Genomic DNA, 17570 nt, shown 5'->3' on the forward strand with positions numbered 1-17570 from the left:
CGAGAGTGGTCGGCTATTAAACGTTATGAGGATTTCCTGAGAGAAGGATTGAGGACCTGGCCAAGAACAGGACACGCAGGAATCAGTTCCGCCTTGTGTCTTCCTGCCAGGAGCCCTGCACCGCGCTGGACGCTCACCTTGACACTCCCAGCCAGCTGGGGTATTGATCCCACTCTTCCCCGGCCGCTGCCCAGGGAGTGGGGAGGTAGAGACAGCCACACCCTAAACACCTTGCCACGATAAACTTTTATTCTCTATCTTATTATTAATGGTGGCGGAAATAAAAATAAAACCAAAACGAAAACGAGTACTAGTACTAGCACACTAATCAATTTGAGATGACTTCCCCATCATTCCCAAAGCCAGAGGAGGGAAGGGGCTGCAAGGGGCTCAGAGTAGTGCAAGGTCCCAGGCCCAAATGGTGTGTGTGTGTGTGTGTGTGTGTGTGCAAGAGGGGTGGGTTGGAGGGGGTGGAGGAGGGCCGAGGCGGGAGGATAGAAGGAGGGGGTAGAGTTTCAGGGCTGGGAGGGGGACGCTGGGGAGCAGTGACGGGAACCAATGAGCTGCCAACTCGCGCGTCTTCGGCGTGACTGCCGAGATTGACGTGGAGGACACGTCAAATTGATTCCCGCACGCTGCAGCTTCCCGGTCAGACGAATTTCTCCCAATCGGATGAAGTTCACCCTGGGCCTGGGGTCGCGGGCGTGGAGAGTGTCCTGGGAGGGGGCAGCAGCGGCGGCGGCAGGCCCTGGAGCGGGCGGCAGCGCGCTCGGCGGCCGCTCACAGCGCGTCTCCAGCCCGCGGCTGGGCCGCCGCGGCTCTCGGCTCTCGCGCGCCCTCCCTCTATGCCTCTCCCGCGGCGGCGGCGGCGCCCAAGCTCTCCCGGACTGCGCCGGGCCCAGCCCCGGCCACCCCGGCCACCCCGGCGCCAGGCAGCTGACCGGCCCGCGCGCTATGGGTAAGGGGCGGGCGACAGGCAGGGCGCGGGCGGGCTGATGAGGTGGGTCGGGTCCGTGTGCCTCCGTTCCCTCTAGTCCGCTTTCCCTGGGCGACCCAGTCCTGGGTCCTGGAGGAGCTACATTCTCCTCTGGTCCCCAGGAGGGGACAGTTCAGCAAGTCTGGGAAGGGCGTGTTCCAAGTAGACGCGCTAAAAGTCGCGAAAGGGCACGGAGGGCTACAATGCGCGACGCTCCACTCCGCGGCTCCTCTGTGCCCTTGCCCACTCCAAGCCGGACCCAGGCGGTTTGCCCTTGGACTCCGAGCTGTCTGGGGACCCACAGGTCACCCTTTGGAAGTGCGCCTGGGTGCAGTCCCTCGCTCCGCGTGGGGACCCTGGGCTAACCCGCCCGGTGTTTTCTGCCCTGCCTGCTCACTGTTGTCTGGCGCATCCGCAGAGCAGACGTATGGCGAGGTGAACCAGCTGGGCGGTGTGTTCGTCAACGGCCGCCCCCTGCCCAACGCCATCCGCTTGCGCATTGTGGAGCTGGCGCAGCTGGGCATCAGACCCTGTGACATCAGTAGGCAGCTCCGCGTATCCCACGGCTGCGTGAGCAAGATCCTGGCGCGCTACAACGAGACCGGCTCCATTCTGCCCGGGGCCATCGGGGGCAGCAAGCCCCGCGTCACCACTCCCAACGTGGTCAAGCACATCCGGGACTACAAGCAGGGAGACCCTGGCATCTTTGCCTGGGAGATCCGCGACCGGCTGCTGGCCGACGGCGTCTGTGACAAGTACAATGTGCCCTCGGTGAGCTCCATCAGCCGCATCCTGCGCAACAAGATCGGCAGCCTGGCGCAGCCCGGACCGTACGAGGCAAGTAAGCAGCCGCCGTCGCAGCCTACGCTGCCCTACAACCACATCTACCAGTACCCCTACCCCAGTCCCGTGTCGCCCACCGGCGCCAAGATGGGCAGCCACCCCGGGGTCCCGGGCACGGCGGGCCACGTCAGCATCCCGCGCTCATGGCCCTCGGCACACTCGGTCAGCAACATCCTGGGCATCCGGACGTTTATGGAGCAAACAGGTCAGTCGTGGCGGCCTTCGTAGCCTTCTATTAAGGGGCAGAACCTGGGGCGGGCAGGCTTGCAGGAGAGTACTCACACTCGCTCTCCTCCCGGGACAGGTTCTGGCTCAGGGGAGAGCTCCACACTGGCCAGGGAGGCTGGGGGTCCTGGGCCTTTTGTCAGAGACCTCGGACATCTTGAACTTTTTATGACAAATATGGAAAATATTTCCCAAATGGAAGAGCAATCGCCAACCACAAATTTGGAGGCCTGAAATTGCGCTTTTTCATTCTTGCAAAAAGTATGCAAACCCCTATTGCCAAATCTAAGGGGGGAAAAAACGCTCAGGCAATTTTGAGACGCTTTCTTTAGCTCTCAGAATCCGTCACAATTTCCCAAGGGTTCTGGCCCCCCACTCCCAGGCCCAGTGGCTCTTCTGAGTTAAAGGAAAAGGGATCTTGTGGTCGGTTGAGTGGCCTACCTCTCTAAGGCCCTGTGGCCTTGCAGGTCCTGGAGTTTGGGGTGATGGCTGCTGGGGCTGCAGCCACCTTCACAAGGATTTGTCGTTTATCTGCAATTAAAGCTCAACAAACTGTTGGTCAAATGGGTGACGAGGAAGATGGGGAAGGCAGGGAAGTTTGGGGCAACTTTGATGCCTGAGGGGGAAAGAATCTGGCCAGAATCGGTCTGGATTTCTTTGCCCTGTCCCTGGCTGCCAGCAGCTGGCCAGGGGATGGCACACTCTTAGGAGAGCAGACTCAGGAGGAGGGTAAGAAGCAAAATTCAAGGTAGCCTAGGAGGAAAGAGTGGTGGCTGGAAAGAAACTGTGAGTGCTCAGCTCCAGCAGTAGCAGCGCCTCTGTGGCCCTGCGCTCCCTTTGTGTCTCCCAGTGGCTCTAACCCAGTCTGAGGCTAAAGCTTCCCATGGAATGTCAGTGGGCAGCTGGTGGGGAGGTGACCCCACCAAGCCTGCATGCAGATCTGGAGCTTTCCCTTGGTTCCTGGCACACACAAGGGCCCGGGGAGCAGCTGTCTGCTTCTATCTGACCCGTGGGGACCACAATGTTGATACTTCTTTTGGGAAACCCTGGGTGTTTCTGGAGGCAGTTCTGGTAGAATCATCTCCCTGCCCTCCAGATGCTTTTGCAGATGTTGAGAAATCAATACAATTTTCTTGAGGTTGCTGTAGATTTGAACTGGGAAGTTTCTGGGAGCTGTGTCTAGACAATGGAGCAGCCGCTTTGGCTGAGTCTGCCCAGGCTTTGACTCAGCAGCAGCCTGGCGTTCGTGGGAAGCGGGCTGAAGGCTAGGAGGACCGGTCAGCAGGCCTGGCTGCCTTTCCTCTGCCCCACCCGGAGTGGTGAACATCCCAGTCCCTGTCACCCTCTGTCTACTGGTGGAGTGTCAGGCCACCTACAAATTTTGTGGGAACCCTGGCCCTGCCTTCAGATACAAGCTGGGTGGTTGGCCACACATGTGCCCAGGGCAGATTCAGAGGCACCTTCTAATCTGTCCTCTGTCCCCTGCAGGGGCCCTGGCTGGGAGCGAAGGCACCACTTACTCTCCCAAGATGGAAGACTGGGCCGGTGTGAACCGCACGGCCTTCCCCACCACCCCCGCAGTGAATGGGCTGGAGAAACCTGCCTTAGAGGCAGACATTAAATACACTCAGGTAACCAGGAGGCCCGTGCGGGAGGTGACCTTAAGTAGGGAAGCAGAAGGTTTGGGGAAGTGGGGAAAAAGAGAGAGAAAGAAAAGACAAAATTTCCAGGCAGAGAGATGGTTGTATCTGGAGGTCAGCCAGCAAGCATCCTTTTTGTCCTTTCCTCAAGCGTACTAGTTTGGGGGAGTCTGACTTTCGAGGGGTTGACTTGCCTTTGCCAAGATACCTTAGCTAAAAAAGCAGGAACTCCAGACAACAGGTCCACAGTCAAGGACCTTCTTTCTCTAAATCCCGATATGAACACTATAACCCCTTCAAATCATTATTTGTAACAGTTTGAGTGAATTCTTAGAAATCACTTTGCCAAGGAGTCCTTACTAGGAAATTTAGAGGCCAGGCCTCTCATGGGGCTGATGGATGGGGACAGGGCGTGGGGGAGGGATAATGGGTGAGAACCCCCGTCTCAGTGATGGCGTGGGCTAGAGAAGGCAGGATTTTCTGCTGCTGACGGTCCCCCTCTATCCCCACAGTCGGCCTCTACCCTCTCTGCCGTGGGCGGCTTCCTTCCCGCCTGCGCCTACCCGGCCTCCAACCAGCACGGCGTGTACAGCGCCCCGGGAGGCGGCTACCTCGCCCCAGGCCCGCCGTGGCCGCCGGCGCAAGGCCCTCCGCTGGCGCCCCCCGGGGCCGGCGTAGCTGTGCACGGCGGGGAACTCGCGGCAGCAATGACCTTCAAGCATCCCAACCGAGAAGGTGAGGAGCGCAGGGAGGGGGTCGGGTGGATACTGGAAGGGTTAGGAAAGGTACTGGGGAGGGGCTGTGAGCCTGGGAAAAGGGAGAGCGGGTGGGGAAGAGGTGGGTCCTGGGCATAAACCCTTCCTCTGGGTTAACCGTTATGCCTGTAGCTTCTTGGAGCAGATTCGTTCTGACAGGTGTCCCTATAAACGTACTCGAGGTTGAGAGAGACTGGCCCCAAGACTGTCCCCTCCACTTATGAGGGGAGAGGAGAAAGGGGGTCCTTCTGGCACACAGGACACGTGGGTTTGGATCCGGTTCTGGCGCCTTCGACCAAATTCCTGCTTCTTTCTGGGTTTCTGTTTCTCCATCCAGGGACACGTCTAGCAGGCACCCTCCAGGCTCACCTTTCTGTAGACCTGCCCTAGCACCTGAGCCCTTTAGGTGGGGTTGGACTTGCTAGTGGCACCTGACCTCCATCCCAGGACCCTTCCCATCTCTGCCCCGCTGCCCATCTGTTGTTCCCAGGTTCCTTAAAGAAAAAAAAAGAGCCTTTGGATTCTTTTTCTTAAATACACACTGTGGGAAAGTAGAGGCCATGTGAATCATTGTCCTTTACTCCAGGCTCAGGAGCTTCCTGTGGTGGTTGTTGTTGTTGGTGGTGGTGGGTGGCGGGTGAGGGGGGGTTTCTCTCTTTCTGTGGAAAATGTGCCTGGTAGTCTTGCCTCCTTTTCTGCTTCCTCCTCCTCTTCCTCGTCCATAAGTCCGCTTCCTGAAAAGTCAAGGAAGAGATTTTAGGTATTTTTATTTAGGCATCTTCTCACACTGCCCGGAAGGGGTCCAGTTTTTCCTTTAACTTGGGAAAAGCTCACCAGCCCTTGAGTCTCATGCTCTTTGTCGTTAAAAGGAATGGCTTGATTTGCTAATTTCGAACTTGCCAGTGCTTAGGTTCTGAGCACCAGAAATTTGCAACTTCAACCAACCTGGGAAAGGAAAGGGTCACCCCAGGGCCTCCCAGCCCCAGCAGAGAAAGGGACAAGGCACAAACCTGGGGGACAGCGTGGTGTTCTCAGATTATAAAAGGATTTTTACTAGCTGCTTTGCCTCCACCTGTCCAGGTCTGGAAGCCAGGTGGATGTAGTGGTAGGTGGCAGTGGGCAGGCAGGGGACAGGAGGGCCATCCTCCTTGGTGCTGTCCAGGCAAAAAGTGCTATTTCCAAGTAGTCTTGATAAGATAGGAGGGCATGCCCTGGGGAGTGGGGGTGGGGGTGGGGGCAGGAAGAAAATAAAGATGCCATCCACAACAGTGAAACGAAGGGAGAAAAATACTTTTCTATTTCCACCTTTCCTAGAGCACAGACATCCTGGGATATTAGGATAATGTTCACTTGCTTAGTTACAGACAGATCCAAGTAAGGAAAATTTATAAAAATTGGGATTTAGAGCTCTTTTAAACTTTAGGTTTAATTTAAATGGAATACTATCACGTGCTCATTTATACAAAAATCCAAGTGAAGGAAATGTTAAAAGTTGAGAGTGAGAACGCCTTTAAGCTTTACATTTAAGGATAGCTAAGGGGTCGCTGATGAGCACTTCACTCATCCTCAGCCTCCAATCAACCTGTTTTCTCAACAACTGAAGTTATCTGCCAAAATCGAAATCAAAATGAAATGTACCACATTACACAAGTTGCTTAAATAAGCAGGTTCTTTTGAATTTAAAAAGTATAACCACAGATTTGAAATGTTTCCCTGGGTTCATCTTATGGAGAAGGAAGACTTAGAAAAAAGACCCACAGTCTTCAGAGGAAAGCATTTGTTTTCCAATAGAGCCACTTTGCCCTGGAGGCATTTTAAGCTCCACATTAGACACAAATTATAAAGTGCAGATAATAACCCAAAGGTAGCACACACAGTTCCTAATTCTAAACTACTTCTCATTTAATTTGAGGTGGAAGTCGTGGGGAAGTTGATTTTAACATTTAGCCTCACTGGTGATTGATTTTCTTTAGAAGACACTTTCCTTTTCAGAAATACAGAGCCATTGAATGGTGCTGGCATTTAAGTCCCTTTTACCATTATATTGGCTTGCTATTATGTAATATCCTACCTGTTTTCAAAAACTGCAGCAATAATTTGTTACTCTAGTTATTAAGTTAATTTAATTTTGTGGTCCTCCAAGTTCTTTAAAGGTTCTAATAAAAGATAATCGGATAACTCGGGGACACCATTAGTAATGATTTCTCAAGCTGGCATGCAATTGTTTGTGTTCGAACAGGAATGTAGAAATAATCATTCATTATCTATCTATATTCATAGCCTGAGAATTACATACATACTTGCGTTATGGACTTTTACTCCTTACTGGTAGAACAGCGGACTTCAAAGATCTATTTCCTCAACACAACTAGTCTTTGAAAAGACAGAAAAATAATAAAAATCACTGCCTTTTATTTTCTGACCAGTTCTTAAGAAATTAATATTTTCAAAGAAACCTGTCCCACAGGACAATTTACTATCACCAATTGTTCAATTCATAAGAATAGTGGGAATAGCATTTACTGAATTTCTTTTCAGTAAGATAAAATTCTTCTGTATAATGAAAAGCAATTTAATATAATAAATGCTCAGTAAAAGCAAATACCTTTGATCACCTAACACATACACACAACACACACATACAGTGCAATATATATCAACATGTCCTCCAAATTAGTGCAAATGAACAGCTTAACACTTACCCTAAGTGAAACTTAATCAAATATCAAAATGAAAATTTAGCAATAAATTAGATATTAATTGATTAATTGTGTTATTTAATTAATACTATAATTAATTTTTTTCTTTTTTTTTTTTTAAGGTAGTGAATCTGGGTTTCCTATTGTGTAGGCAAAAAGTATAATTTACATTCCCCATCCCCTGAAAGGAAACTTTAATTTTTGGGAATTGAGAAGAATAGGAAAAGTTTCGCTTAATCTTCACTTGGAGAGGCTGACATTCTAGGAATCTCCAACCACATCCAAATGCTTTTTCACAGCCAGGGGACGACCATCTCCCCTTCCCCACTCTTAGGTGGCAGACACCACCAGATGTTCCCTCAAGACAGCTGGTATTTACAGGGTGTATCCAGAGACCCTAGAAACCTCAGGGTTTTAAGTCCCTCCCTGTGGGGCTCTGGAATGACTCAAGATTTGGAAATCAAATCTATAAGATATTGCATACTCACAAAGAAAATGTATTGCTTATATTTGTTAAAGATAACTTGCAGCTTTGCTCTAGTTACCTCTGCCTGGGGATGGGTTCTTGGAGGATCCTAGAAGTAAACTTTGTCAGGGAGCACTAGGGCGCTGGCACTGTCGAAGGCACCCGGATGCTCCCAACCGCAGCCTCATTTGACCCAACCCCAGGGGTCCCTTACCCTCAACGGTGGTCCCAGAGTGCCCTGCAATTGCAGTTGAATATTACAAAAATGCCTCTCCCCCTTCTTAGCCCCTGAATTAAATGAGCCTGACCCAGGCCCTGACCTCCGAGGGCCCAGAAGTACCCACCCATTTGTCCTGTGGAGGGAATGGAGGGCAGGAGGGGCCCTATGAGGAAGTATGGTCTGGACTGGGCTAAAAACACAGCAGGATTCGCCCCTGTAGGGTGGGATGCAGTCGTCCTGGGTGTTTATTTTTCATGAGTTCAGTTTCTTGCTTGTCTCTAAGGTAACCGTCCCTTGGCTGAGAAACCTCCTCCTCCTCAGATGTTTTCTAAACAGGTCCTCACTTTGAAGTGTGTGTCCAGGGTAGAAAGAAAAGGTCTGAATACTTGGCTGGGCGGCCACAACTATGTTTAGAAAAAAGAGCTGAGAGCCAGGGAAAAGCAGAGGGGCCACTGTCCGGGGAAGGTCTTTAGACCTCTTTAAAATCTCAGCGAAACCGTGTGTTTGTGTGTGTTTGTGTGTGGGTGTGAGTGTCTTGCACAGAGGTGGTTGGCCCAGCTCTGCGCAGCCACAGCAAGTTGCGCCTGAGGCTGAGGCGAGGGAAGTTGCAGGAGAAAAAAAAATCCAGAGTTCCCCTCACGCAAATTGAAGCGCTCCAAGCTCCCCCTTTAAAGGAGGACTTGGGGAAAAAAGAAAATTGAAAATAGGCCCCTGTAGGTATAAACAAACTGTGGATCCTGCTTGTAGGAGAAGCAGAGTGGCCCAAGGATGGGAAAGGAAAAACAGGCTTGGGCAATTGTGGCGTCACTTTCTGGCTTCCAGTAGCAAAACTTGGGCCCCTTCCCAAACCCCCAAATAATAGAGTAAAGCGCAGAATACCACCCGATCTGGCCATCCCACTGTCACTTAATCCGGAGGCCCACAGGTCCCAGGACGTGCTGTGCCCACAGTGGTGAGCGCATCTCGATCCCCGGACCTCGTGAGCACAACGAAGTCTGCCGCTCACTTAAAGCCCAACTGCCTCCTGTGTCGGAGGAATCCAGGCCGCTCCAGGGGAATCTCTGGTGGCTCATTTCCCGCACGATTTCCCCCTGCCCACAGCGAGTTCCGAGCCACGGGTGTCAGCTGACTCGACGCTTTGGCTGCCCTTCGCACTTGTGCGCGCGCCTGGGGTTTGGAAAGGGTGAGGGTCCGCGCATCGTTAAGAGTCCCGCTCCCTTCTGCGGAAGTCTCCATCAGACCTGAAACCCTCCCAGCCCTCTGCGCCCTTCACTTCCTTTACTGAGCAGGTGGTGAGGGCGTTGGAAGGCAACGGGAATTGCACCCCGCCAGCGGTCAGTGTTTGCAAATGGCCTTGCGAGGAGTCCCGCTTGCCAAGGCTGTCCTTGCAAGTGGCTACCCTAGCGGGAGAGGGAGGGCTGGTCGCCCACGGAAGCTTGGGGTCTCTGGAGAGTGCGAGTCTCTGCTTCCCTCTTCCAGAGTCTTCAAGGGTTGAGCGCGCACGACTTCGCTCTGCCGGCGTCGAGTCCCAGTGCCGCTCGCCCTGCAGCGGCGTTAGGCAGTGATCTGACGCCCCTGTGCTTCCTCCCGCAGTGGCTGACAGGAAGCCTCCCAGCCCCGGCAGCAAGGCCCCGGACGCCCTCAGTAGCTTACACGGACTGCCCATCCCGGCCTCGACCTCCTAGGGGCAGCTCTCCCCGGACCCGAGCTTGGAGGGAACGGCAGGCGGACCCGGGCGCACAGGTCTGCGCAGCGGCCCCGGCAAGCTGCGCGGACAGGACCGGAGGACACGCGGCGGAGGCGGAGGAAGCCAGCGCCGGCCCCCGGGGTGCACGCCCAGCCAGCCCCCAGGCCCAGCCCTGCCTCCGTCCGTACCTACCACACTTCCTTTATTGGCCTGGGTTTTTAGGCTTCTCTTAACTTTGGCTTTAGACTGTTGCACCCTCCTCACAATCCTTGCTCTGACGTGGCCTCCCTCGCTCTGCCAGCCTCAAATTTCTTTTTTGTCACTCTCTTGTCCGTCTCCGTCTAGCCTCTCTCCCTCTTTCCTTCCTTTCTCTTTCTTTCTCACTCTCCCTCCCTTCCCTTTCTCTTTTCTTTCCTCCCTCCCTTCCACCCCCGGCTTTCCCCGACCTTCCATGGCTCCCTCTGCCCTTCCACTCTCTTCTCCTTGCTCCGACCTCTGCTCCAGTCCCGCTCCTTCCCCTTCTCCTCTATCTACTCCTCTATATGCTCTCAGCCCTTTTTCCTGGTCCATGCCCGTCTTTCCCTCTCTCTCTCTTACTCTACTGTCAAGGGCCCCAATTCCCTTTGTTTTACTGCTTCCCCAACCCTCCCTCAGTCCCTGAGAGCCCTACAGCCATCTCGGTGACAGTCCCTTCTTTGGCACCTGGGACTTTGTAGCCTTCACTCCTCTGAGACCCCCAGCCCTAATGGAGGGGAGCTCAAACCTAGGAAGTGGACAGAAAAGCCACAGCCTTTATTTTATATATATTTTTTGTAATAACAAACCCTAAAAAATCCTCCATGAACTGTCCTCTGCCTTCGATCCCCGCAGTATATTGTCTGGAAATCTGTTTTCTCAGAGCCCAGTGGCCTTCGGGCTTCTCTTCCCTTCTGAGATGATGTCACCCCAAAGAAGACTGGGATAGGAGTAGGGAGCACACGGGTTGTTGGCGTTTTCTGTGCTTAGAAAACTGGATGTCCTGCAGGTGTCTCCTCCCATCCCTCCACTCACAACACTTGCCAGGGAATCAAACAAATGGTAAACACATCAGCACTTTTTGGTGTTCAGGGGTCAGCACATTTGTTAATTTAAACCACAAACGGCTTCCAGGTACAAAGGTTCATTTGGACTTCTGGTTTGCAAGGGATGAGGGTTAAAAACAAAACAAAACAACCCAGAAAGCGTCTTCTAGAGCCAGCTGCAAGAGCTGCGAACTGCTTCCAAGTTAGGTGAGCTGGTGGTGGGACCCCGGACATAATGGCAATTCTGTAGTCACAGCAATATCCCTGGCGAGAGCCTGACATCGCCTGTTAAAGGTGGCTGCCTCTGAATAAAGGAAAGCGTCTGAAAGGTGTGTGGTGAGGTGAGCAAGTCTGTTTCTGAGTGCAGAGTGTTGAATTCTTACTCCGCAGCTACTCTCTCCCCTGAGTTTCCAGGATGAACACTATCAAGGGAAATTATTTTCTTGGTTTCCTCAGGAGCACCTGCATTCCAGGGTGGTCAAGAAGTGGAAGAGAAAGCGAAATGGAAATGGGGAAGGCATTTGCCAATGGGGTGGGGGAGCCTCTTCTTCCCTCGCAAGGGATGGGCCCTGAGAAACTGAGCTAGAGAGGAAATAGGCAGAAATCATCTTAAAATGCAGTGAATTCTGAAAAGAGTAAAATGGGCAAAAGGCAATAAGCCAGAATGGAGGATTTCTTCAGAACATTTCTAGTATTCTAAAAGCTAAAGCAGACAATCCCAGGCTACCAAGTAATCTAGGGGGTTTGCACTGCAAAGGGGCTTCTGGCTAATGTGTTTTTTCCCTCTCTCTGTTTGACTTTCTAAAACTGTTGGAAGAGATTTTGAATGGAAGTTGCTGTTTGTGAGTGGAGCTGCCTGCTTGTTGTGTGCACTGGACCCACCTAGGGGACCAGTGGTAAACTGTTTTTATTGCATCTCTTTGCGATAGTACCTGTTGAAGGTATCAATTATAAAACAGTACTTACTTCTTTCCTAGAGAGACTCTTCTTCTCAGATTCAAAGTCTCTTGTCTTTTTTAAAGTTTCATTTTGTAGACAGTGTTAGTGATAGCTAGAGATTTGATTTATTTTCTCTAGACCACATAGCAAGGTATGAATTAGTGGGTTTGTCCTTGGAAACTGGGTGACACTATCTCATCAGAGAGGCAGGATTGAGACTTGGACTTTGAGACTGAGGTCCTCAGCCTTCCATGGCAGCATATCCTCTAGAAGAGCTAGTCATACTGATAATAGGAAAAAAGTATGACAAAGAAGTATGTTCCCAAGTCCCCCATCCTCTCAGCGTGTCTCCTTGTGCTTATATGAGCATTGCATGCTCAGTTGTGACATCCTGGACAGAATTTTCATGCACCCATTTGTGATGCCTGGAGAAGGACTGGTTTTCTCAGGCCAGGAGGAAGACATCACATCCTTTTCTGAAGGAATGAGAAGAATCTATATGACAACTTCTACCTTTGAGTTGTCACCATCCTCATTTCCCTGCTATGGCCCACTTCTGTGTTTGAGCTGATCAGGGTTCTGGGGGAGAAGAGCTGGGAAATGCGCCCCAGGATGGATGCAAAGCACCGGTGTTTTAAGTGCCACCTGCAAAGGAAGGCATTTTTCAAATCTGCCTCTTGTTCCCTGTATCCTGTGGCTGGAGGCGGGTCTTTGAGTTCCCTGGTTCTGGGGCGAGCATTCACAGAGGATAGGCAGCCTTCGTCCCAGAGCCAGCAGGCTCTGGCATTTCATGTGGGGTGTGGAGGGACATACCCCCTCTCTCGTGGCTGGGGGTCACAGAATGTCTCAGTGAACTTGGCTTAAATCTCTGCTCCACTGTATGTGTCAGGGGACTGGGACCTCTCTGAGCCTGTCTGTGAAATGTAGCCTTCAATGCAGTAATGCACACGGTGACCTGCCCTGTAGGAAGACTGGCACTGGTGTGGCTTCACCTCTTTGGAGACAATTTTGCTTATCTTTTAACAAAAGTTAGAGGAATCACTTGTAAGGTTGGTGGGAGACCCAGAATTTAAATATTTTCCAAAAGATCCCATTGGAATATTGCACTTTTGCTCTTTGTTCATATGGATCTGTGGAGGCATTGAGAGCTCATAATAAAATTATGCAGCACCACGTCAGGTAGAATAATTTGAGAAGCAATCACTCCCTAAACACAGTTTGTCTTTGCCTTTTATTTTTTTAATTTGAGAATAAGTTTTTTTTTGAAGAAAAATATAGAGATGTAACCCCCCAAAATAAAGACATAATCACTCAATAGCCCTCTGATTTTTTGAAAGAATAGAAATAATATATGTGTATCACTAAAAAACTCAAGCAGTACAGAAACATTAAAATGAAAAGTGGAAGTTCTTCCTACTCTTATCTTTGTTCTTAAAGGTGAATGCTGTTACAGTGTTTTGTGAATCTTTCCAGGAAAAACATGCATGCGGGAAAGTATCTGTTTCTGTCCATGTGTTATTTAAAGGCGCACCCTAATGAGTTGTGCTGTGCACACACACAGACATGAGCTGAAGATTTGCTCTGTGTACCACCAGCTTCAGCTCCAATGTATCCACTTTATTCTCGTAAATGGATGTCTATTACCAAGGATTTATTAAAAACAGGGTATTTGTAAAGAGGGCCAGCTTCGTGCTTTAAATGAATAAAGACAGGATTTTGTTGTGTTCATTATTGGAGGAAGTACTTGCAATGGATTGTAGTAACTTCCCTGCCAAGGTAGCTGCTTTTTGGCAAGAAGTAAGGAAAACAAACCAAAGGAAAGGAGGATTGAGGAACAAGAGGCATGAAGTTTTGCCCTTCTTGAATATGCCCTGAGTTGTTCTACAGATCACTGAAAGGCATTTGAAGATGTGAGGGGAAGGTTTCCTCTCCTTTGGAGGGAATCAGTCTCTCTGGGCCAGGAAAGAGACATGGAGGCAGAGGGGTGCGGCAAAACCTTGTCTGAAGAAATACCGGCTACAAATAAAGTTTAGATTTTCAATACTGGCACAAGTATTTTTTTTAACCTATCCCAAATTCAATTTACTAAAATCCATGTGGAATTAACCTCCTGACGAGTGAACCCCACTCACTGACAACTGTATTTCTGCCATTTGTGTGTTTCTTGACTCCTGGTAAGAAGGATGGAATTTATTTAATTGAACTGTGGTTTCGGTAAAGCACACTGTAGATTTCCTGGCATCAGCTTCCCTAGCTAGGATTACATTGGCCTGGGTTTCTTTTCAAAAGAAACTCTACCTGCCCCATGTAATGCTGGATGATATGAATTTAGAATCTTGCTAGAATGTGCCTGAGGAACTCAGTTGAAAGGATTGTGCATCCAGACAGTCTATATAATAAGAAACATTTGAGTCCCTTCTTTTAATGAGCAAGATTTATGCACAAAGTGGTATTTGGTTTTCACCTTGACCTTGCTGTCTGAACCACAGCCTGACTCACTGAAGAAATGTCCAATGGTTGAGATATTTCTAGCCAAACCTTTGTATCTCAACCTTAAATTTTTCTTTTTTTCTTTTTTAACAGAACAAGGAAGAATCACACTGTCTTCTTTTTCAAGGCCATAAAATGAGAACCACACATTTAGCCCCAGTCCAACTTGGGAATTCTAAACACTTGGAACAATTATACTCAGTTTAGTCTAGTCCTTTCTTTGGAGTTAAAACCAGTTGAAACTCCTGCTGCACTCTAAAGAGCTCTTGTCCAGGAGATGCAGCCTGTGATTCTTGTTGGAACACACATCTGTTTCTGGCTGGCCAAATCCAAAAGTGGAATCCCAATTGCAGTTTTCATGGGTGATGGAATTTCGACTGCATTATAATGTAACCACCTGGGTTGCCTTCATTTTCCTATTTCTTCTTAAGGATGAAATAGGCAGATAAGTATTCATTCAGCTATTAAATTACATTTCCATACTGTAACGTCTTATTTCCTTTTTCTCTGGTGAAATATATTGACCTGATGGATTATCTGTGTGTCATTTCTTATGTAGACCTCACAATTTTAACTTTCAGGGTCTCTTTCAGTCATTTGTGGATGTGGTTTTAGCTTTGTAAGATTTTATTTTACCCCAAGCAACAAACAACAAAACAAAAATTACTAGATTTAACAACAATCTCTTGGATGAAAAGTAAGCAAGATATTTAAATGAATGGAAATAAACTGACTTCTTAAAAAGTTGAATTGGAGCCTGAAACTTGTGAAACATAAAAAATAAAACGCTTCTTTGGCAAACAAGTTGGAATATGATTAGCTTGAACTGGGAAGCTGAAAGTATTATTCTGGCCACCAGGGGGAGCACACATTGTTCCAGGAGATAAAGACAAGCATGCAGATAAATAATACAATGTAAAAGATTTGTCGTTTTGTTAAAGTGGGAACTTTCCTGTTGTTAACGTCCGCTTACAAGAGAAGGGCTCTTGTTGTTGTTGTTATTATTGTTATTGTTAGCCAGATGCTCGCACATGTGGTAAAAAATGGACTTTCTAGGCTCATCAACACATGACTTAGCAAACAAGTTGGCTTAGACATCAATAGCACCTTGAAAATAAGTTTCACTTCCAACTTTGACTGTAAGATATACATATATTGAAGTCTTTGAATTTAAAATAAACATATGTGAATTTTAAAAGCAACTAACCAGGCACAGTGGCTCAGGCCTGTAATCCCAGCACTTTGGGAGGCTGAGGAGGAAGGATTGCTTGAGCCCAGGAGTTTGAGACCATCCTGGGTGACCTAGTGAGATCCCAATGCTACCGAAAAAAAAAAAATAGTTGGATGTGGTGTGTATGCCCATAGTTCTAGCTACTTGGGAGGCTGAGGCAAGAGGATTCCTCGAGCCTAGGAGAGGGAGGCTGCAGTGAGCTGTGATTGCACCACTGCACTCCAGCCTGGGTGACAGAGTACGACTCTGTCTCAAAAAAGAGAGAGAGAAAAAAATCCAACCTAATCTAAACTGATATTTCTGGGAAATAAAATTATTTCATTTATATTTGTGAAATTTTAGTTTTTTTGATTCATTTGAGTTTGTCTCTCATTTTAAGCAACTTATCTATATTTAATGATCTTTTTGAAAGTTTTAATCATTTAAAGTTATAACACAATATTTATCTGTAAGGACCAACATATTACAGAGGCAACAAACAGCAAGGAAAATGATTATCTTCCCACTTTCTATTTACTGTAGGATAAAATCCAGAAAGATCACCATGGGTGAGGCAACGATAATTTATTTCTTAGCTTTAAAAAAAGGAGCCTCTCTTACCATCTGTAATGTGGTCTTTTGCACATAGTTAACTCAGAATACCAGCTGTGGAACATCTTTATGCAGGAAGCAGTTTAGGAAAAGACAAGGGATGTGTAGCTAGAAGTTGGCAGAGCTGTCCAGGTTCAAAGTCTCAGTTTTACCACTTACCAGTTGTGTTGCTTTGGGTAAATTTAGGTAAAACCTTTCAGCCTTAGTTTTCTCATCCATTTAATGGAAATTATACCTCTCTCCCTGGGCTGTTGTGAGAATTAAATGTAGTAATATACATAAAGAGCAGAGACTTGCTTTGGGTCACAGTCAGCTTTTATTAGTGTTGTTATTGTTGTTGCTGTTTTCTTCTTTTTCTTTGTACATCAACATTTTATGACGAATTAAATCGTGTTTTAAGCTTGTAGACCACATTGGTTATTTTACACACACACACACACACACACACATATATATATATATATATATATGAATTGTTTCTTGAGACAGAATCTCACTCTGTCGCCCAGGCTGGAGTATAACGGTTTGATCATAGTTCACTGCAGCCTTGAATTCCTCCTAGACTCAGGTAATCCTCCCACCTCAACCTCCTGAGTAGCTAGGACTACAGCTGTGTACCAACCCACCTGGTTAATTTTTTTATTTTTAATTTTTTGTAGAGATGCAGTCTTGCTATGTTGCCCAGAACTCCTGGGCTCAAGCCATCCTCCCACCTTGACCTCGGCCTCCCAAAGTGTTGGGATGACAGGCATGAGCCACCACACCTGGCCTTGGCTGTATATTAGATTTGTTAATGGTCCAGAGCCCATCAAGACTGCTAACACAAGTCTCTGAATTTACTGGAGCACTCGACAGCATCAGAGGGAAGAGCCACTGTCAGCTACTAATCCAATCTGATGGCTCTGGGACATTCACAAAGACCTTAAGACTACTTGATGATTTCATGGCTAGACCTGGGAGGATTAACAGCCAGCAGGTCACTGCCATTACTGCATTGAAGTAGAGTTTGTGTAGCAAGTCCACTTAGATCAATTTTATGTGATCATGCTTTGTGTCATGTCCACAGATCCAGGACTGGTGTGCAGAGACCTCGTCCTACTTGGAAAACGCATTCACCTCAAGGGGGCTGAAAAGCCTGTTGCATCTGCTGCTGACTTTAGTGCGAATAAGGAAGGAGACCACCCCTCATATTGTCTTATGCCCAATTTCTGCCTCCAAAGAAAAAAAAAAGTAGAAACTAAAAGGCAGAAATGAAATCAAAAGCAGACAGCCCAGCACCACACCCTTCGCCTGGTAGTTAAAGATCGACCCCTGACCTAATTGGCTATGTTATCTATAGATTACAGACATTGTACAGAAAAGCATTGTGAAAATCCCTATCCTGTTTTGTTCTGATCTAATTACCAGTGCATGCAGCCCCCAGTCAACCCCCTGCTTGCTCAATCGATCAGGACCCCTTCATGCGCACCCCCTTAGAGTTGCGAGCCCTTAAAAGAGACAGGAATTGCTCCCTCAGGGAGCTTGGCTCTTGAGACAGGAGTCTTGCTGATGCCCCCAGCTGAATAAACCGCTTTCTTTTTTAACTTGGTGTCTGAGGAGTTTTGTCTGTGGCTAGTCCTGCTACGTTTCTTGGTTCTCTGACCGGGAAGCGAGGCGATTGGCGGATGGTCGAGGCAGCTTCTTAGGCAACTTAAGCCTGCCCTATGGAACATTGCTGGGGGAGACTTCGACCAGCCCCAGCGATGCG

General features: G+C 48.6%; 1 protein-coding gene across 2 annotated transcripts; it reads left to right on the forward strand.

The window, feature by feature from the left end:
- The first annotated feature begins 651 nt into the window (after nucleotides 1–651).
- Nucleotides 652–17406, forward strand: LOC105486783 (paired box 1). 2 transcript variants are annotated; one of them, XM_011749835.2, is made up of 5 exons: nucleotides 652–958; nucleotides 1395–2024; nucleotides 3533–3675; nucleotides 4197–4419; nucleotides 9428–17406. In XM_011749835.2, exons 1-5 carry the CDS (start codon nucleotides 673–675, stop codon nucleotides 9742–9744), a joined length of 1599 nt encoding a protein of 532 aa, XP_011748137.1. In that variant the 5' UTR covers nucleotides 652–672; the 3' UTR covers nucleotides 9745–17406. The 2 variants fall into 2 exon arrangements, with proteins under 2 accessions (XP_011748137.1, XP_011748136.1); XM_011749834.2 differs by having other exon boundaries at nucleotides 9418–9633.
- Nucleotides 17407–17570: the final 164 nt, after the last annotated feature.

Source organism: Macaca nemestrina, chromosome 15 (genome assembly GCF_043159975.1).
Source record: "Macaca nemestrina isolate mMacNem1 chromosome 15, mMacNem.hap1, whole genome shotgun sequence".
In the NCBI taxonomy this organism is placed as follows: domain Eukaryota; kingdom Metazoa; phylum Chordata; class Mammalia; order Primates; family Cercopithecidae; genus Macaca; species Macaca nemestrina.

Bases quoted from the DNA above. Each gene is read 5' to 3' on its own strand.
- LOC105486783 (XM_011749835.2), top strand. From the start codon at position 673: ATGAAGTTCACCCTGGGCCTGGGGTCGCGGGCGTGGAGAGTGTCCTGG. The intron at 2,025-3,532 runs GTCAGTCGTGGC...TGTCCCCTGCAG, and splicing joins GACGTTTATGGAGCAAACAG to GGGCCCTGGCTGGGAGCGAA. The intron at 3,676-4,196 runs GTAACCAGGAGG...CTATCCCCACAG, and splicing joins CAGACATTAAATACACTCAG to TCGGCCTCTACCCTCTCTGC.